Source organism: Coregonus clupeaformis, chromosome 18, assembly GCF_020615455.1.
Source record: "Coregonus clupeaformis isolate EN_2021a chromosome 18, ASM2061545v1, whole genome shotgun sequence".
NCBI classification, from domain to species: domain Eukaryota; kingdom Metazoa; phylum Chordata; class Actinopteri; order Salmoniformes; family Salmonidae; genus Coregonus; species Coregonus clupeaformis.
The window spans coordinates 50,318,034-50,340,157 of record NC_059209.1 but is presented as its reverse complement, the minus strand read 5'-3'; the positions used below and the strand labels follow the sequence as shown (position 1 = coordinate 50,340,157).

Below are 22,124 nucleotides of genomic sequence, written 5' to 3'. Positions count from 1 at the left end.
AGAGAGACGACGATCAAGGACAGCTACGCGTAAATATGCATTGCATTTCTTATCCGAATGAGCGGTGGTTTCCAAATGTAACAACGACAAGTTGAATCTCTTTGTCTCTCCCTTTCACTCTCTTTCTTTTGACCCCTCCTTCCCTAACCAAGCAGTCATGCTGTTAGTCCACTAGGGACCTGTTTTCAATGTATTACGTTAGTAATCAATAACTTATACCGTGTGTGTGTTTATGTATTCTGTGTTATTATTTAGTTAGCTAGTAAATAAATAATTAAGCCAATTTGTGTATTGCTGACTCATAAGTAAGGTTAGGGTTCTTGCAGGTTCAAGGATTATGCGACGTTATAGAACCCATTGCCCTTCATGATTGTGAGGTCTGGGGTCCGCTCACCAACCAAGAATTCACAAAATTGGACAAACACCAAATTGAGACTCTGCATGCAGAATTCTGCAAAAATATCCTCAGTGTACAACGTAAAACACCAAATAATGCACGCAGAGCAGAATTAGGCCGATACCCGGTAATTATCAAAATCCAGAAAAGAGCCGTTAAATTCTACAACCACCTAAAAAGAAGCGATTCCCAAACCTTCCATAACAAAGCCATCACCTACAGAAAGATTAACCTGGAGAAGAGTCCCCTAAGCAAGCTGGTCCTTGGGCTCTGTTCACAAACACAAACAGACCCCACAGAGCCCCAGGACAGCAACACAATTAGACCCAACCAAATCATGAGAAAACAAAAAGATAATTACTTGACACATTGGAAAGAATTAACAAAAAAACACAGCAAACTAGAATGCTATTTGGCCCTAAACAGAGAGTACACAGAATACCTGACCACTGTGACTGACCCAAATTTAAGGAAAGCTTTGACTATGTACAGACTCAGTGAGCATAGCCTTCCTATTGAGAAAGGCCGCCGTAGGCAGACCTGGCTCTCAAGAGAAGACAGGCTATGTGCACACTGCCCACAAAATGAGGTGGAAACTGAGCTGCACTTCCTAACCTCCTGCCAAATGTATGACCATTTTAGAGACACATATTTCCCTCAGATTACACAGATCCACAAAGAATTCAAAAAGAAACACAATTTTCCAATATCTATTGGGTGAAATACCACAGTGTGCCATCACAGCAGCAATATTTGTGACCTGTTGCCACAAGAAAAGGGCAACCAGTGAAGTACAAACACCATTGTAAATACAACCCATATTTATGTTTACATTTGAGATGTCTTTATTATTTTGGAACTTTTGTGAGTGTAATGTTTACTGTTAATTTGTATTGTTTATTTCACTTTTGTATATTATCTACTTGACTTGCTTTGGCAATGTTAACATATGTTTCCCATGCCAATAAAGGCCTTAAATTAGAGAGAGAGAGAGAGAGAGAGAGAGAGAGAGAGAGATGAGAGCCTGGCTGGCAGACAGAGGAAGATAATAGATAAACCAACACTGCACACTTGTTTGAAGTAATGAGCCCATCCGCTCTGTGTACGTGTCAACCCTTTACTGACCAGTACGTATCCAAAGGGGCTGAGTCTCTCCATGCAGGCGTCGCTCCATTGGTCTGTGAAGAGAACGTCTTTCAGCCTTTTGTTGATCATTGAGTTGACTTCCTGTAGCCTGAGAGTGCAGCAGTAACACACAGTCATTTTAAGGAGACCACAGGGAGAAAGAGAGAGATAAAAGAGAGGGGAGGAGAGAGAGAGTAAGTGAGAAAGGACTGTAACAAGGAAATGGACGGAGAATAAAACATATGTAGGGGGACACACATATAAAGAGAGCTAAATAGATGGATCAATGTTGTTTAACAGTAAACCCAACCACTCAACCCAGGGGACTGTCTATGGAAGGAGGATGGATATAATGGATAAGAGAGGTCTTCTGGAATACTTGGCGATGAGGACATGGTTGGCTGACTGCCACCAGGGAAAAGCTCACCCAATTATATACATGTCTGTGTTTCCATCCCCAATGTGCAACCCCAGCAGAGCAGTGATGTCATCTGGCGGCATGGCACCGCCCACATTCCATGTGATTAGGTGCACCCTATCAGAGAGAAGGAACACAGAATCTCACAATCACATACAGTATACAATTAATAGAAGCTTGGTTCTCTGAGTATCCACTCTCTCCATTAGCTTAATTAGCATAATAAATGAGAGAGGTTAGCAGAGAGCTCTGACAAAGCCTCGGGGACACTGGGTCTGTGCTGTGAGTATAGAAAATAACACAGAGTGGGAGGTGGGAATATCTCGAACTGCTGACTGTTACAGCTTCTCAATTTGGGAATTTCAGTGGCATAGACACATTGTCTTGAGTTGAGCTTGAGTCAAGAGAGGAAAAGACCTTTAGAAGTAGTAGTCACTAAACCAGGACCTCAATCTCCTCTGGATGTACTCTGGTATTTGTGGTTAATCAGTTTCCTGCCACTGTGATAAAGGGAAATGACTAAAAGTTTAGTTGGTCACATGCCACTGCAAACTGTACTATGGTGCTTGGGGCTATATATTGACAAATTACTGTGTCACCACCACAGCATTGAAGGTCTGAAGCATGCTCTTAAAAAGTGATTTCGGTTCATGTTCAAAACAACTATTATGCTGTAGTGAAAGCTGGATCTGATAGAAAACACATAGAGCCTGGAGCTCACCTGAAGTCTTCCACCACCTGGGACTGTGTGTCCGCGGTGCCCGCCACAGAGAAGGCCCTCTGGGCATGAGGGTTGAGATGGGGAGGTATAGACCTGGAGGACGGTGGCTGGGGCACTGAGGCTGCCCTCATTGAGATGGGGCTCCTGGCCCCTGGGGGGTGGCCTGGGACTTTAGGGCCAGCCTTCAGAGTGGTTTCAGTGGCCCCCCCATGCCCCCCAAGGGGCTTGGCTGCTCCAGGCCGCAGGGGCTTAGAATGGCTGGCCCCAGCTGGAGCATCATGAGTGGATCGGTCCTGGTTGGCCTCTGGAGGGTCAGATTTGGGATCACAGACGTCCACAGAGCCCTCTATTCTAGGGGTCCTCTGAGGCCGTTGAGGCCGCGCTGGGACTGACAGTTGAGGAGCAGGAGCAGAGGCAGAAGGGTCGGAGGCTGGGGCTTCTGTGCCTGGAGGTGCTGCTGGAGTGGGGGTTAAAACCTCTGCTAGTCCAGGTGGGTTCTCAGGCTGTGGCTGGCTTTGGTTCTGGTTGTCTGGATTCATCTCCCACAAACTCACTGAAAAACAATAGCAGAGGAATGTCATGATCACCATATTCCATCTGAGTGTGCCACGCAGTATAGACAGACCAGATGTTAAACTAGCAATGGAAGACAGAAGTTCCAAATGTCTGGTGAGGGTGGGGAGGGTTATTATGTACTCTCATTGACTCAGCCGTTCATGTGATTGAGCAGTTCACATTCCCCCCATTCCTAGGGTGCTCTGGCAGCATAATGCCAGCCCTGAGTGTCTGGCTGTTTGAACTCTCATGGGCGACTGAGAGCGTCGGAAACAGGGAATTAAGTCGTTCAGGAGGAGAAAGAGAGAGAGAAAAGGAGAGCCCTCCTACACTTCACACCTCTCACAGCTCTTGGACCAACTCCAGAAATAGAACGAGGAGAACAAGCCGGGGTGCCGCTTATCTCAGCAGCTCTCTTTGTACAGGAGCCACCTCGCCTGCCATTCCTCCGGTTACCACGGAGACGCAGAGTAAGTTCATATCAGCTCAGAACACCTGCTAGACACAAGCCACGGAAACCGCTGTAGGGTCTGCAGCAACACAACCTGATAGAATGTTAATGACAACAGAGAGAGAGGGAGAGGGAGAGAGAGAGAGAGACAGAGAGAGAGAGGGGGAGAGAGAGAGAAAGAGAAAGAGAGAGAGAGAGAGAGAGTGAGGGAGAGAGAGAGAGAACCCTAGAGGGCACGTGTAGTAGAGGTCTTCACGGGTCCAACAGACCCAAAATTCTGAGATCCGGATCCTAAATTTTTTGTCTCGAATCTGGATCGGGTCTGATATAAATTGCCACCGGTCTCGGGTATATGCAATCAAAATTGATTTACTGACTAGACCCGATTGGACCCGTCCTCTGTTAATTTAATGTGTGAGGTGATGAGAACTATGCGAGCTTGTTATCTGTGTCAGCCAACTGCAACGCAATAAAACATATAGCTTATTTACATTTACGTCATTTAGCAGACGCTCTTATCCAGAGCGACTTACAAATTATGTCCACCTGAAACTGGTTCCGGCCACTCACCTCACGTGAGCCTGCTGCTGAGGAGGTAGAGCGAGAGTGAGTGAAAGGAGGCTTGGCCTAGGCTAATGTTGATTGCGAAGATGGAGGCCTTTTCATTGAAGTAAAACAAAAGTTAGTGAAAAAAGTGTATAGTGAAAAGAAGCCGACAAGGGGAATGTCCTCAGTGGGTGGACAAAGATGAGAAGAACGTTGGCACGGCCAAATGGGACTGTGTGCAACTCGCTATTCAGGTTTGATACAATTTTAGAACTTTTATTTATTTTCGTATTTATTTGTTTTATCATTATTATTATTATTATTATTATTATTATTATTATTATGTATCATTATTATTACTGTAGACCTATTTAAGAATCTAAACCAGTTCTTTAAATATGCTAAAAGTGTTTTGTTTCATTTTGTTGAGACATTTTCATTGGCTAAATTAAGTTCAAACAGTCTTTTTAATTTTGTGCTCCGTATTTAGTTTAAGATAGGTTAAAAGTAAGCCTGTTGTAAAATAAATATAATTAGCCTATTGCTGTCATTTGTTCGGTAGGCCTACGGTAGGAACTCACCTTTGTTGGCAATTGCTGCAATATAAGCCTGTTCAAAACTTTAGTGAAGGTTTAAACCAGTTCAGTTTAAATATGTGTTTTGTTTTATTCTGTTGAGCCATTTTCTTTGGCCAAATTAAGTTCCAACTATAATGTTGTGTTTGTGTCACGATCGTCGTAATAAGTGGACCAAGGCGCAGCGTGATATGCGTACATCTTTTAATTGAGTACTATTAACAATAATGATACAACAACAAAACAACAAAACGAAACGTGAAGTCCTCGGTCATAAAACACAAACCTACACGGAACAAGATCCCACCAATGACAAGTGCACAACAGGCTGCCTAAGTATGGTTCCCAATCAGAGAGAACAAGACACAGCTGCCTCCGATTGGGACCCACCCCGGCCAACACAGAAACACACGATCTAGAAAAGAACACATAGAAAACAAAACATAGACACTACACATATAAACTAACACCCTGGCTCAACATATAAGAGTCCCCAGAGCCAGGGCGTGACAGTACCCCCCCCCCTAAGGCGCGGACTGCGACCGCGCCAACTAAACCCAACAGGGGAGGGGCCGGGTGGGCATTCCGCCTCGGAGGCGGATCCGGCTCCGGGCGTGACCACCACCCTCTAACTACCCCCCCGTAGCGCCCCTGGTCTGGTCCCGCTGGCTGGAGCTGGACATCGGTGGAGCGGATTGCTTAGGCTCCGGTGTGGAGCAGCTGACCGGTACCTGACAAGGCACCGGTGAAACAGGCACGGGCTGTGCCGGACTGACGACGCGCACCACAGGCTTGGTGCGGGGAGCAGGGACGGGCCGGACCGGACTGGCGACACGCACCACTGGCTTGGTGCGGGGAGCAGGAACGGGCCGGACCGGGCTGACGACGCGCACCACTGGCTTGTGCGGGGAGCAGGAACGGGCCGGACCGGGCTGACGACGCGCACCACTGTCTTGGTGCGGGGAGCAGGAACAGGCCGGACCGGGCTGACGACGCGCACCACTGTCTTGGTGCGGGGAGCAGGAACAGGCCGGGCCGGGCTGGCGACGCGCACCACAGGCTTGGTGCGAGGGGCAGGAACAGGCCGGGCCGGGCTGGCGACGCACACCACAGGCTTGGTGCGGGGGGCAGGAACAGGCCGGGCCGGGCTGGCGACGCACACCACAGGCTTGGTGCAGGGAGCAGGAACAGGCCGGGCCGGGCTGGCGATGCGCACCACAGGCTTGGTGCGAGGGGCAGGAACAGGCCGGGCCGGGCTGGCGACGCGCACCACAGGCTTGGTGCGAGGGGAGGGAACAGGCCGGGCCGGGCTGGCGACGCGCACCACAGGCTTGGTGCGAGGGGCAGGAACAGGCCGGGCCGGGCTGGCGACGCGCACCACAGGCTTGGTGCGGGGAGCAGGAACAGGCCGGGCCGGGTTGGCGACGCGCACCACAGGCTTGGTGCGGGGAACAGGAACAGGCCGGACCGGGCTGTGGAGACGGACTGGAGGTCTGGAGCGAAGAGCTGACACAACCCGTCCTGGCTGAATGCCTATTTTTACACACTCTGTGTGAGGCATCAGCACAGGACGTACAGGGCTGTGTACTCGTACTGGCACTACAGCACGTGGCACTGGCGCAGGATATCCGGGACCGAGGAGGGGTACTGGAGGCCACGAGCGTTGAGCCGGCACACTCCGTCCTGGCTGCATGCCCACCTTAGCACGACACGTGCGTGTTGCTAGCACAGGATGTACAGGACTGTGCCGGACCACTCGCGGCACAGTACGCAGCTCCGCATACCTCGGAACCTGCCCAGTCTCACACTGCCTAGCCTGAGTACGGGGAGTTGGCTCTGCTCTACCTCTAGGCTCCGCCAACCTCCCTTCCAGCCCCCCAAACCCGGTGGCCTCCTCTCCTAATCCACAAACTCGCCCTGTAGCTGCCTCCAGCAGCCCCGTCGTCCATGCCGTGTGCCCCCCCAAAAAGAATGTCTTGGGGTTGCCTCTTGCATGTCCGACATCGGCACGGTTGGCGCCGCTGCTCCTCTCAATGGCGCGCGCCTCCACCGTCTCCTCCCACGGACGGCGATCCATTCCGGCCTGGATTTCCTCCCAAGTCCAGGATCCCTGCCCGTCCAAGATCTCCTCCCAAGTCCAGGCTGTCTGCTCCTGGACACGCTGCTTGGTCCTGTTATGGTGGGATCTTCTGTCACGATCGTCGTAATAAGTGGACCAAGGCGCAGCGTGATATGCGTACATCTTTTAATTGAGTACTATTAACAATAACGATACAACAACAAAACAACAAAACGAAACGTGAAGTCCTCGGTCATAAAACACAAACCTACACGGAACAAGATCCCACCAATGACAAGTGCACAACAGGCTGCCTAAGTATGGTTCCCAATCAGAGACAACAAGACACAGCTGCCTCCGATTGGGAACCACCCCAGCCAACACAGAAACACACAATCTAGAAAAGAACACATAGAAAACAAAACATAGACACTACACATATAAACTAACACCCTGGCTCAACATATAAGAGTCCCCAGAGCCAGGGCGTGACAGTTTGCCACAATATAATAGAATTACCGGCAGGCCTATGTAGGGCTACTCGCACTCAAACCATGAAAAGGAAAAACCAAAAAGGGCGAGATGCAAAATGTAATTTAATGTCGCCATATAATAATATAATGACTTCACTGACTTTTGATATTACACTAATAAAGTTAATAAACTTTTGTGAAGGTTTGTTGTGGTATGGCTATTATTAGGCTTAGCTACTGCAGGCCTATGAAGGCAGTACGCACCAGTGTTCCAACTCTCTCTGACAATTGAACTTGAGGTCAGGAAGAATGTTTCAGGCCTACCAGAGTTACTCCTTTAATCTAACAATATAATGCTTATCTTTATTTAAAATATTTGGATCGAAAATTAACGAATTAGCCTCCTTCTGTACGCCTATCTGTATAATAGTAGCCAATCTGAAAAGAATAAAGAATGCATGTTGGTGTCAGGAACATGGCGCCGGCATATCTCTATCTTTCTCTCGGTCTCTAGGGCTAGGCCTAAACTTCTCTTCCATTATATTTATTTAAAAAATATTAATATACTGTAGAGTGGACGCCTAGGCCTATATGCATGCAATGCCCTGATGCATTTAGCGCTCAAATCTCTGACAGCTGAACCGTGGGGTGGACAATTATTGTTTTAGGAAAGTAAAAATCAATAAAACAACAGGCTATAAAGTTTTGAATATGCTACATATCAAAACACAACTAATAGTTTTTTGTTATTTGTTATAGGCAGTTTTTAAGGACACGTAAGTAACTGTGGATAATTTGGCCAATATCACTTGTTTATTGATGGCGCTGGCAGCGCCCAGTCAGAGGTTTCTTTCTATCTTTCTATCTGAACGGGTCCTCGGGTCCATTGTCCTCAGGTCCATTCGGAATGGGCGTCCGTTTAAACAAATATATATTATGCATGCCTGGTCGGGTGGGAAAGCCACGATCCTTTTCAGAACGGGTCCAAGTTTTTGGACCCGTGAAGACCTCTAACGTGTAGTATGATGATGCAGCATCTGGCTTGTGAGTGTCCATGGGGCTGGGAGAGATGACTCAGGGCCAGTCTGGGCCCCCTTCCCATTCCCATCACTCAACCACAGTGGTCAGGAGAGAAACGTGAGGAGAGACGCCTGGCTGGGGGAGAGACGTCATCTCTCAGATTGGCCCAGGAAATACAAGGAGGGCACCTCTTGACTGCCAAGATCGTTGGGCATCCATCCAACACAACATTCACTCACCCTCTATAAGGTCTATCTGAAAGTACTGACACCATACCGTATCTTTATCACAGAGCAAATGGCAGTGCAGTGTAACAGTAGGATAGGTCCATATCTTAACTGCAGGCAAATTATCATAAACAAGACAGGAAAACAAGGAGGGATGGTGTGAAAACGAAGCGGCTAGATCTTTATCATCCACTAATATTTACAAGTCTCTTAAACCAAAAACATACAACAATTCTTATCTGCTCTCACAATAAGTCACATGACTTTCTGCAGCCAGGGTCATGAACTCTATGCAGAGAGCAGATAGGAGAGCTACAGCTCCTTGAAGGTCAGTCCAATTCACGTGACATGTCCCCTTGAGATGTACATTCATGATAACATGGTGGTGTTTATGTGGACCAATAGCCTGGTCCCTGGGCACGTCTATAGTCCACGTATGGTGTTTTTGTGGAGGAATGTGGAGAAGGGTGGCTGGTGATTCGGCACACGTGGGAGAGGGTGGGTACAAAATGAGCAGTGCTGACTGGGGATGAGCGTCAGGCAGGCTGACTATATCATCCTATGTCTCTCAACACAGTAGCCTTTATCATGTTTGTTCTTTTCCCATTTGTACACATTGTCTCTCTCTGGTATGATCTCATTCTCCATGCCATAGCCCCCTTCACTTCCACTCCTTAGCTCCCTTTTTCTCTCCATCGTCTCCATCTCACACACACTGTTCCTCTCTCATTTATTCTCCTCTATTTTGCCTCTTCTCTGTAATTTTCTATTCACTCTGTTTAACTCTGCCTGTCTATCTAATTCTACACCTAAAATGATGGCTACGCTCACTCTCTGCCTCTCAATCGCTCTACACTCTGATGTGACACTTGTGCTGTGCACTTGGCTGGCTAACGTGAGCTGTATGTCCCACTCAGCCAACCCCCTCACAGTCGCTATCTGTGACGTCAACATGTCACAGTCCCGATGGCCGCTGTCACATACAGCTAGCGATAACTACAGTATCAGCAGCCAATGGAGTGATGGGGGATGAGGTCTGGACAGAATTACTGGATGACTAGAAAGGGAGGATAGGGGAGGTAGTGGGACTGATAGTGAGCAATACAAAAAGCAGGAAGATATGAAATTAAGATCATTATTTAGGAAAAAGGAAATGCCCTGACTGACTAAGGGAATGGAGAGTGCACACTATATTATGAGCAGGACAATGTTAGCTATCTACTGTACGTACATCTTCCCTGAGAACTACACATGGGCCTGAATAGACAGGCTACACTGACTGACAGCAACTACTTCTCATTCCACACATGTTCTACAGGGAGAAAGAGCGGAATGATTTGATAATAGCAAATCTGTCATGATGTTGACATGCACCCCCCTGAGATAGCAAGAGTGTCACGGATTCAGCCGAGGCTGCTCCTCCTCCTTGCTCGGGCAGGCTTCGGCGTTCGTCGTCACCGGAGTACTAGCTGCTACCGATCTATGTTTCTGTGTTCTACTTGTCTTGTCTTGATTGTTCACACCTGTTTCCCATTATCATTGATCACTGCCCTATTTAACCCTCTGGCTCTCACTGTATGTTGTGCGTGTTTGTTCATGTTTGGTTGTCGTCTGGTGAGCGGGTTTGTTTCCTCCCTGCGTGGAGGTTATGTTATTTGAAGTTACCTATGAGTAAAGTATGTTTTCGATTAGCTCTGTGTCCTGCGCTTGACTTCGTCCTACCGCATCACATTGACATCCTGACAAAGAGGGGCAGCAGGAGCAAAAGAGAGGCCGTCCTTACAGCAAACACCACACAAGAATACATACAGCTCTAAAAAGTAAGTATCTATAGACTGTAGAACAAATAGCAAAAACAAATGGCCCTACATTACCAGTCATAACCAAAGCTTCACATGAGAGGTGCTTTGTATTGATGATTTCAAATGCCCTGTGCAGATATAGGATTGAAATAACTCAATACTGTATTTCATTCTCTTCAAGGTTATTCTGAATATTTCCTATATGCGTTCTGATGTAGCCTATCAGAACATAAACCAAAACAATTTAGCTGATATACTGAACAGTGGTGGTCTCTCTGCAGGTTTTCATTCAAATCAATGACTCTGGCAGCATTGTTAAGACTGATCACATTCAGCCCACATCTTCCGTGTTAATGGTTTAAATTACAGCTGAAGAGCAGAGCATGCTGCTCTGCTTTGCTTTGCTGCGCTCCAGGGCCATATGTCCCTCCTGACAGGGATACAAATGATGTACTGCTGCTGCCACAATTGTAGACGGACATCTTTAAGGTCCTAGTGCTACTGGGACCCAGAAGAAACCGCCCCCACCCACCACCCCCACATCCCAGACCTCAGTTTCCAGAGACCTCAAATACAAAGGGTAACCTCGTCATGGAAACAGAAATATTCAATAATAAAAATGTATCCTCCTTTGTCACAAGACCCCAGGCCCTACTGGTCTCACTTAACTAGTCTAACTACTATAGAACCACTGCATGCAGTCCTGAACCCTCAACATTACTCCACATGACTGTATGAATAGTAAAGTGAGTAGGTATTCTATAACAGCGATGGATGAAACCCTCCTCAGTAGGCTTTGAGAAGCTGGCATACTTTGGCTGGACAGGGTAGTAGAAGACTTTCCTTCTGATGTTAACAGTGAAAGACAAGTCAAGACAAGTCACGTCTGGGTAATAGGATTTGGTGACTATCTCGCTGCAGAGGCAGCATGTATGAGGCACCAGGTCTGAGCCAGTAACCTGACAGAATCAAACAAATTGTACAGAGAGTAACAAAATAGAAAAAAATAGCTCCAGTCATTAAGGAGAATCAGTAGAGGCAGAACACAAGGCGGCTGTGCTTGGATGACTGGAACATTAGACAGGCCCCATGGATCTGGACGACTAATGCCTGCATGTGCGTGGAATTAAAGGCTTATGCAATCTCAAAGGGAAGTCAATTAAATGCCCAAGTGTTCCGTCCTGCCTGCTGCTATCTTTTTAATGAGAAATATGAAATCCCTTCAAAAGGCCTTGCCAGAGGATGCGACAACACAACATGCTTTTGGGTTTGTGTGAGTGGATGAGTGCGAAGGGGGGTGAATTCATAATCTCGACACTGACTGAACTGTGGGACCAACAATCCTACAATTTAACCAGTGGGCATGTGGTTACAGGAACATGATTGGATGGGTGTACAATATTTTGGGTTTTGTTTTTAACAGAAATTAGGACACAAATAATTAATCTCTTTCGCTTTAGGCAAACGGAGGCGTATAGCTGCACATTAAGATGAAAAAAGTGAACTAATTTACTCTTTGCCTGAGTCGCTATCTTCTGAGGGTTGTTCAGTCTGTGAGCTGTAGAATGAGACCATGAGAGGCCTGTAGGACTGAAAACTATTGGCAGGAGCTTCAAGGACTCAGCCAAAGAGTCAAACAGCCTGATAATAAGAGACACTAGGGGTGTGAACGTCTGAGAGCAATAAGATCCAGTAAAATAAGCATATTAATGGTATAGAAATGCAAATAATATCTCTCGATTATTTGAATTGCAGATGCCTTTGTGAAGTTATGATATATATATATATACAAAAATATATGTTCTTATAACAACACATGTATCAATTATATATAAATGGGTTATTACCACTTCAAAATATAGTGAATGTATCAATTTTTTGGCATCAAAACGAACCTTATGTCTGCAGGAAACCACATCAGTCTGTAGTCAATACTTATTTTTGTATCCATCAAATGTGAAAAATGTCAGCACTGTGAGTTCACCAGTTTACATTGCCAGAGGGCATAGGCCAAGCTAATATAATTACAATAACCAGGGTTGTAATGTTTTTTCTACCAGTCAGAGAGGAAAAATGTCCAACTAAAAGCTACAGCAAGTTACAGTTGAAATGACCAAATAGTTTAAATGACCAAATAGTTGAAATGACCAAAAAAAGCAAACTGAATTAAAAAGAAAGCCATTCTGAGATGAGATCATATCTTCAGTCTCATGTTCTTTAGCATATCACAGATATCTTGGCAAGTTGACTTGTGTATACAACAGCCATTGGTCCTAATGTTTTAAATGAAGTGACTGACTGAAGAGATATAAACGTGTAAATGGATTTATTCAGGAATCCAATCAACCAATGACTGAATGAAGCCAGTCGCTTGTGTGGCCTAATTCTGCTCCTATTTCAAGGGCATTCTGAGAGAAAAAAGGTGGGTTTCATTTGGTGTCTCAGTCTCAGATCTTATCTCAGAGCATGTTTGTGTATGTGTTAGAGAGATAAAGACAGAGAGAGGGCATCTGTGTGTCTTCATCAGTGAATGTGTGTGATGACAACATGATTGTAAATCATGACCAGAATATGGGTGTAGTGCCCAACATAGTTACCCCATGTTAATTAGTACAAATGTGTACAAACACTGATGCATGGGGGAACACCAGTCTAGTTGCACAAATGATTTTTCCACTAGACATAACAATGCCCTAGGAGGTTTTCATTATGATACAATCACTCTCCAAACTACTTGCTGACCTCTCATCTACCCACATGGGCCCAGTGGTCATATTCCTGTATCTGAACCCCAACCTCTCTTCACTTCCTGAAGCTGTGTAACTCAATCAGAGCAAAAAATAACATGATAGAGAAGCAGAGTATGGATGGATGCCATGCTTTCATACGATGGCATATGAGTAAATACAATGGTAGCACTACAATACATACAATTCATATTAGCATAATATGATTTGTACCAATAACCCATGGTGCATTTCACTGCTTTTCTGAGTAAGACAACTCAAACTGATAATGTAAACAAGAACACTGACAGGGTTTGTTTAGATTGCATGTCACCACCAAGTGGGCAAGATTTTGTTTTGATAGCTTGTTGTGATCATGTTTATTCAATGTAATAACTCTGGGTTCTACATGTGGCTGTCAAAGGACACCAGATTAAATACATAACATCATCAGAAATTATGATCAGGATTCGATTCAGTGTTGTGCTCAGGTCGCCTACATTGTCAGCAGCATGCAACGACTTGTCATTACTATAAGTACAGTAGTTAATATGTCATTACATAACTACATCACCTGTTCAGTCAAGATTACAGATGAAAGGATGTCAGACGACGAAATAACCCTCTGAATGAAGACTTGGTTAGTTGAGTATAGCCTGATGCTTGTTCGGCGCCTACCTCTCCTGACGATGAATAGGTCTGGGCTATTACTGTGTTTACTGCTTGTCAGAGGATGAGGTTTAAATAGCATTTCCCCTTTACGATACTTTTATAATATCAGACCTGCCTGTCCTGACGTTCTTCAAATGTAACCATCGGCATCCAAGCGCGTTCCACACTGGCGATGTCCGAGTGCAGGACAGGTACGCTGCAAAGTGAAGTGTTTCGAGGTTCCACGCTCACGGGAGGCAGATACATTTCATAAACAAACGAGGTGTACATCCATATTCACCCGTTGCGCTTACTAGCTTCTGAATGATAAAACAACCTTTACACGGCGAATGCAAATGCTGCGTCGATTAAACCGTTATGGCTTGCACAGTTTGGTAGCCTATGCCCTTCAATTTGTGAACACTCGTTCGGCCGGTTCCGTACAAGAACGCCCACTCTACAACTACGCGATGTTCTCTTGATGATGAGTGGTTACGCCTCGATCACACCGACAGTGTCAGCGATCAGACAGCCTACAGTAGGCTATATATCTTGGAGCTTTACCGCCGCACAGCGGTTAGATTTGTGAACTGGCCATTTACAGAAATGGAACTGTGAAGGTTGCTCAATGTCGCACAATTTGGCGAGGTGGGGCGTGCGTCTTTGCGCGTCTTTCCAATCTTTCATGAACATTAACAGTAGAATAAATGTGCCTCAAGACTTCTTATTTACAATTTATTACAATCAGTCCTATCCGTGCCATAGGTGCCCTAGCGCTAGGCTATACCCGCACAGGCGCCTGTATAAGCTACCTAATGGGAAGCAGTGTTTCACCGCGCGGTGCCGCCCCCTAGTGTACATGGGCGGGAAGCTATAGGCCGCCTACTACACCTGCATCCCTTCACAGACTCCAGGGGTGCACCTCTCCATATTTAAACGTCTTATTGTTACTTCAGTAGTCCTCCAAGGTTTTATTATGTCTGATGTGGCCTATTATTTACCAATGGACCACTACTTGTGTTTCTTAGGGTTTCTCAGTTAGGCTACCAGAGGCAGTATCCTAGTCAAAATTCAGTTCCCACGAACTACACAAGACATAATTACATTGGGTCCCAGTTCCACCATCAAGCTCTTGATAGTGAGGGAATAGGATGTCTAATTTAAAGCGACAGCATTGTAATACTGTATTGTATTATCATTGAACATACTGTATGTCCCCCATCTATTACAATGACAATAACATCAAATAAGGCCATAATGGGCACATAATAAAAGCTCCACTTTTCTAGAGACAATACAGAGATAATTAGCAATGCGACAATAAGACAGGCATTCATAATTGAAGGTTCATATTTTATATTCATTAATAGGTTTACCCACTGTCTGTATGCATAAGAACTGTGTATTTCCTCTGACAAATAGCTATTAAGCTCTGAGCTGAAATGACACTAAATAAACTCCAGGTTTAAGATAAACCTTTAAAAACAGAATCCTAACATCAGCATCACCACTAATGAAATTATCACTCTTAATGAGCTATACTGAACAAATATATAAACGCAACATGCAACAATTTCAAAGATTTTACTGAGTTACGTTTCATATAAGGAACTCAGTCAATTGAAATAAATGAATTAAGCCCTAATCTTTGGATTGCACATGACTGGGAATATAGATATGCATCTGTTGATCACAGATACCTAAAACGATGTTGGTAGAGAAATGAACATTCAATTCTCTGGCAACAGCTCTGGTGGGAATTCCTGCAGTCACCATGCCAATTGCACGCTCCATCAAAACTTGTGACAAAACTGCACATTTTAGAGTGGCCTTTTATTGTCCCCAGCACAAGGTGCATCTGTGTAATGATCATGCTGTTTAATCAGCTTCTTGATATGCCACACCTGTCAGGTGGATGGATTATCTTGGCAAAGGAGAAATGCTCACTAACAGGGATGTAAACAAATTTGTTGTCAACATTTGAGAGAAATTTGATTTTTGTGGGTATGGAACATTTCTGGGTTCTTTTATTTCATCTCATGAAACATTGGGCCAACACTTTACATGTTGTATTTATATTTATGTTCAGTATATAAACCCACAATGGATAGCCCTGTCCCTCTCTTCTCATGTCATATCATGACTTTGATCTCATATGATTGTATGTGCCTGACAAACATCCTCCTTAGGTAGCTGGCTCATTCTGAAGCTGTGATTGACAGCACCAAAGTTACCTAGGCAACATCCCAGGGTTCCTGTCCCCCCACATAGGACCTACTGTATGACTTCCTGAATGACAGTGTAAAACCTCTGTAAAACTTCAAATGTGAGTGAAATTCCCCCACTGATTGTTGTGGATGGGAATGGGTCTGGCTCAGTTCCATCCCAAATGTACCTCTATGTCTGAATTAGTGTCTGCAGTTAACAAGGCTCTTGGGCTGAAAATATAATGTGTTGATCTCAGTGGAGGCTGCTGAGGGGAGGACGGCTCATAATAATGGCTGGAACAGAGCAGATGGAATGACATCAAACACATGGAAACCATGTGTTTGATGTATTTGAAACCATTCCACCAATTCCGCTCCAGCCATTACCACGAGCCCGTCCTCCCCAATTAAGGTGCCACCAACCTCCTGTGGTTGACCGTTCCTAAAATTAGAACAAACACAGTCTCAGTGAACCAATCTCGCTCCCAACCACAGCATGTGACAATAACACCCTCTTATGACAACATAGATCAACTAAGAATAGCCCAACACTGGCATGGCAAACACATACTGCCATTGCAAAAGGAAAAACCTCAGCAACAATGCTAACATGTTGGAACCAAAAGCCTATGTTGCCATCAGAGCATGTGAGCGGAGTTTAGCGGTTAGGTGCGGTGCTCCATGTCTTTTCCTACTGCTCCATTAAATCCGCTCCGCGCACACAGGAAAAAAGACTGCTGCTCCAAATTCGCTCCATTCATTAAAATCACAATTTTTATGTTACCCCCGTACTTTAAAAAAAACGCCTAGTTCATTTGCCTAAGCATGACCTTCATCCACATACCATTTTTTTCCCAAACGATGCTTTTTTGTGTCAGCAATTAGACATTGTTCTTAGGGGGACTAGTTACCTCTTAGTACCCTAGCTTATTTGAAATTATGTTTGCTTCTTACATTCAACTTTTCATGTTAATTCAAATACTTTTCATTCAAATCCATATGGTTTGGTTTCAATACTTAAAAAACAATTGGTAGGTCCAGGTAGTCACAAAAATAGATGGGTGTTGGTTAAATTGTCAAATAAGCTAGGGTACTAAGAGGTAACTAGTCCCCCTAAGAACAATGTCTAATTGCTGACACAAAAAAGCATCGTTTGGGAAAAAAATGGTATGTGGATGAAGGTCATGCTTAGGTAAATGAACTAGGCGTTTTTTTAAAAGGTGCTCCATGTCTTTTCCTACTGCTCCATTAAATCCGCTCCGCGCACACAGGAAAAAAGACTGCTGCTCCAAATTCGCTCCATTCATTAAAATCACAATTTAACCAACACCCATCTATTTTTGTGACTACCTGGACCTACCAATTGTTTTTTAAGTATTGAAACCAAACCATATGGATTTGAATGAAAAGTATTTGAATTAACATGAAAAGTTGAATGTAAGAAGCAAACATAATTTCAAATCTGTGTAACTACCCCCGGGGGTGCCAGTTACCCCATAGAAGATTATGGCATAGGGTTTCACACAAGTGTGTTAAAATCCATTTAATCTGTTTTATTTAGAAATGCTTAGTAAGTAATACTTAAAAGCTAAGTCTAGTTGTCTTATTTTAATTATTTTAATAACATATGGGGGGGAAATGGTGTTGCACATGTCACCATTAATATCCGCACTATGAGGAGATTTGATGTAAAGCCCCTCTTTTTACCTCACCTGCACATTCATTTTTTTTGTTCTTTCTTTGTTGTTCCTTTTCCATACGATTGCAGTAAATATTATTTGAATAATGCAAGATTTTAAAATGACATTGAGGAACAAAAGGTTTTCAATAGTTGTTTTTAATTCATAAAATAAATATTCATTGGAATATTGGAATGGAATATAACTAATGACATTCAATAACATTGGAATATAACATTTGATAACAATAACTAATAACTTAACAAATTAATTCAGTGTAAAATTGTGGCCCCTGGGGGCTAGTTACTCCTTTAGGTTATTAATATTTTTCTATGTGACATTTAGACAATGATTTTTAGTTTATAAATACTTTGCTACAATGACACACTTAGTTATCTACCCACCTCGTTCCTTTCTTTTAGCATGTGCATGGAGTAAGTACACCATCATGCTTTTGGGATACGTGTCTTTTCAGATTCCACAATCTATTTGCATTGTCCTCCCCACCCCACCCCCACCCCACCCCCCCCCCCACCCCCCTATTTTACGCTGCTGCTATTCTGTTTATTATCTATGCATAGTCACTTTAACTCTACCCCCATGTACATATTACCTCAATTACCTCGACTAACAGGTGCCCCCGCACATTGACTCTGTACGGGTACCCCCTGTATATAGCCTCCCTACTGTTATTTTATTTTATTGCTGCTCTTTAATTATTTTTTATTTTTTACTTATCTATGTTTTACTTAAGATTTTTATTTTTTTACTGCATTGTTGGTTAAAACCTCTACGGGATCGGTGTCCCGTATACGGGATGGTTGAGCTAACGTGCGCTAATGTGATTAGCAGTGAAACAATTATAGTTTCTGAGGTGGAAGTTGGGAGAGTTATATTTTTTTGGTGAGGGAGGCCTTGCTCTCTCCTTTCCCAGATGTTTAGTTCATTTCATTCCGATCTCCTCTGCATTATTGTAGCCATCTGCTACAGCCTGTCAACTATGCCTCTGCCTATCCCTGTTCTCTCCTCTCCGCACAGGCTACACAAACGCCTCACACCGCGTGGCTGCTGCCTCTCTAACCTGGTGGTCCCTGCACGCACCACACACCTGGAGTTCCAGGTCTCAGGCAGCCTCTGGAACTGCCGTTCTGCTGCCAACAAGGCTGACTTCATCCCAGCCTATGCTACCCTCCAGTCCCTCGACTTCCTGGCGCTGACGGAAACATGGATTACCACTGAAAACACTGCTACTCCTACTGCTCTCTCCTCGTCTGACCATGTGTTCTCGCATACCCCGAGAGCATCTGGTCAGAGGGGTGGTGGCACAGGAATCCTCATCTCTCCCAAGTGGTCATTCTCAATTTTTCCCCTAACCCATCTGTCTATCTCCTCATTTGAATTCCACGCTGTCACAGTCACTAGCCCATTTAAGCTTAATATCCTTGTCATCTATCGCCCTCCAGGTTCCCTTGGAGAGTTCATCAATGAGCTTGACGCCTTGATAAGTTCCTTTCCTGAGGATGGCTCACCCTTCACAGTTTTGGGGGATTTCAACCTCCCTACGTCTACATTTGACTCATTTCTCTCTGCCTCCTTCTTTCCACTCCTCTCCTCTTTTGACCTCACCCTCTCACCGTCCCCCCTACTCACAAGGCAGGCAATACGCTTGACTTCATCTTTACTAGATGTTGCTCTTCTACTAATCTCACTGCAACTCCCCTCCATGTCTCCGACCACTACTTTGTATCCTTTTCTCTCTCGCTCTCCTCCAACACTACTCACTCTGCCCCTACACAGATGGTAACGTGCCGCCGCAACCTTCGCTCTCTCTCTCCCACTACTCTCTCCTCTTCCATCCTATCATCTCTTCCCTCTGCTCAATCCTTCTCCCTCCAATCTCCTGATTCTGCCTCCTCAACCCTCCTCTCCTCCCTTTCTGCATCCTTTGACTCCCTGTGTCCCCTATCCTCCCGGCCGGCTCGGTCCTCCCCTCCAGCTCCGTGGCTTTACGACTCATTGCGAGCTCACAGAACAGAGCTCCGGGCAGCTGAGCGGAAATGGAAGAAAACTAAACTCCCTGCCGACCTGGCATCTTTTCACTCCCTCCTCTCTACATTTTCTTCATCTGTTTCTGCTGCTAAGGCCACTTTCTACCACTCTAAATTCCAAGCATCTGCCTCTAACCCTAGGAAGCTCTTTGCCACATTCTCCTCACTGCTGAATCCCCCCCTCCTCCCTCTCTGTGGATGACTTCGTCAACCACTTTGAAAAGAAGGTTGACGACATCCGATCCTCGTTTGTTAAGTCTAATGACACTGCTGGTCCTGCTCACACTGCCCTACCCTATGCTTTGACTTTTTTCTCCCCTCTCTCTCCAGATAAAATCTTGCGACTAGTGACTGCAGGCCGCCCAACAACCTGCCCGCTTGACCCCATCCCCTCCTCTCTTCTCCAGACCATCTCCGGTGACCTTCTCCCCTACCTCACCTCGCTGATCAACTCATCCTTGACCGCTGGCTATGTCCCTTCCGTCTTCAAGAGAGCGAGAGTTGCACCCCCTTCTCAAAAAACCAACACTCGATCCCACTGATGTCAACAACTACAGACCAGTATCCCTTCTTTCTTTTCTTTCCAAAACTATTGAGCGTGCCATCTTTAGCCAACTCTCTTGCTATCTCTCTCAGAATGACCTTCTTGATCCAAACCAGTCAGGTTTCAGGACTGGTCATTCAACTGAGACTGCTCTTCTCTGTGTCACGGAGGCTCTCCGCACTGCTAAAGCTAACTCTCTCTCCTCTGCTCTTGTCCTTCTAGACCTGTCTGCTGCCTTTGATACTGTGAACCATCAGATCCTCCTCTCCACCCTCTCCGAGCTGGGCATCTCCGGCGCGGCTCACTCCTGGATTGCGTCCTACCTGACCGGTCGCTCCTACCAAGTGGCGTGGCGAGAAGCTGTCTCCGCACCACGTGCTCTCACCACTGGTGTCCCCCAGGGCTCAGTTCTAGGCCCTCTCCTTTTCTCCCTATACACAAAGTCACTTGGCTCTGTCATATCCTCACATGGCCTCTCCTATCATTGCTACGCTGACGATACACAACTAATCTTCTCCTTTCCCCCTTCTGATAACCAGGTGGCGAATCGCATCTCTGCATGTCTGGCAGACATATCAGTATGGATGACGGATCACCACCTCAAGCTGAACCCTGGCAAGACGGAGCTGCTCTTCCTCCCGGGGAAGGACTGCCCGTTCCATGATCTCGCCATCACGGTTGACAACCCAGAGTGCGAAGAGCCTTGGCGTGACCCTGGACAACACCCTGTCGTTCTCCGCTAACATCAAGGCGGTGACCCGATCCTGCAGGTTCATGCTCTACAACATTCGGAGAGTACGACCCTGCCTTACACAGGAAGCGGCACAGGTCCTAATCCAGGCACTTGTCATCTCCCGTCTGGATTACTGCAACTCGCTGTTGGCTGGGCTCCCTGCCTGTGCCATTAAACCCCTACAACTCATCCAGAATGCCGCAGCCCGTCTGGTGTTCAACCTTCCCAAGTTCTCTCACGTCACCCCCCTCCTCCGCACACTCCACTGGCTTCCAGTTGAAGCTCGCATCCGTTACAAGACCATGGTGCTTGCCTATGGAGCAGTGAGGGGAATGGCACCTCCGTACCTTCAGGCTCTGATCAGTCCCTACACCCAAACGAGGGCATTGCGTTCATCCACCTCTGGCCTGCTGGCTCCCCTTCCTCTGCGGAAGCATAGTTCCCGCTCAGCCCAGTCAAAACTGTTCGCTGCTCTGGCACCCCAATGGTGGAACAAGCTCCCTCACGACGCCAGGACAGCGGAGTCACTCACCACCTTCCGGAGACATTTGAAACCCCACCTCTTTAAGGAATACCTGGGATAGGATAAAGTAATCCTTCTACCCCCCCCAAAAAAAAAGTGGAAAGTGGTTATCCCACTGGCTAAAGGGTGAATGCACCAATTTGTAAGTCGCTCTGGATAAGAGCGTCTGCTAAATGACGTAAATGTGCCCTTGAGCAAGGCACTTAACCCTAATTGCTCCTGTAAGTCGCTCTGGATAAGAGCGTCTGCTAAATGACTAAAATGTAAATGTAAAATGTAAGTAACGGCACACTTTCCAGGACATAGACATGTCTTATATGGGCAGAAAGCTTAAATTCTTGTTAATCTAACTGCACTGTCCAATTTACAGTAGCTATTACAGTGAAAAAATAACATGCTATTGTTTGAGGAGCCTGCACAACAACAAAAAACTTATCACAGCAACTGGTTTGATACATTCCCCTCTGAAGGTAAATAATGTACTTACATTCAGTAATCTTGCTCGGATTTGTCATCCTAAGGGTCCCAGAGATAAAATGTATCATAGGTCTGTTTGACAAAATCAATTTTTATATTAAAATGTAGGAACTGGGTTCTACAGTTTGAACCCCTGCTGTCTCTGGCTCCACACCCACCCCATCTGG

At 45.5% G+C, this 22,124-nt stretch overlaps 1 protein-coding gene across 2 annotated transcripts in view; it reads right to left on the bottom strand.

The window, feature by feature from the left end:
* Positions 1 to 15,306, bottom strand: part of LOC121530946 (phosphatidylinositol 4,5-bisphosphate 5-phosphatase A) — a 36,493-nt gene extending 21,187 nt beyond the window's left edge. The window contains exons 1-4 of one of the 2 annotated variants that reach the window (XM_041836343.2): positions 13,670 to 15,306; positions 2,662 to 3,214; positions 1,950 to 2,057; positions 1,523 to 1,631 (exon numbers count right to left, since the gene is read on the bottom strand). In XM_041836343.2, the coding sequence (XP_041692277.1) occupies positions 1,523 to 1,631; positions 1,950 to 2,057; positions 2,662 to 3,200 (756 nt within the window). In that variant the 5' untranslated portion in view covers positions 3,201 to 3,214; positions 13,670 to 15,306. The remainder of the gene's footprint in view (positions 1 to 1,522; positions 1,632 to 1,949; positions 2,058 to 2,661; positions 3,215 to 13,669) is intronic. The other variant, XM_041836344.2, reaches the window with a different exon arrangement.
* Between the last annotated feature and the right edge of the window lie 6,818 nt (positions 15,307 to 22,124).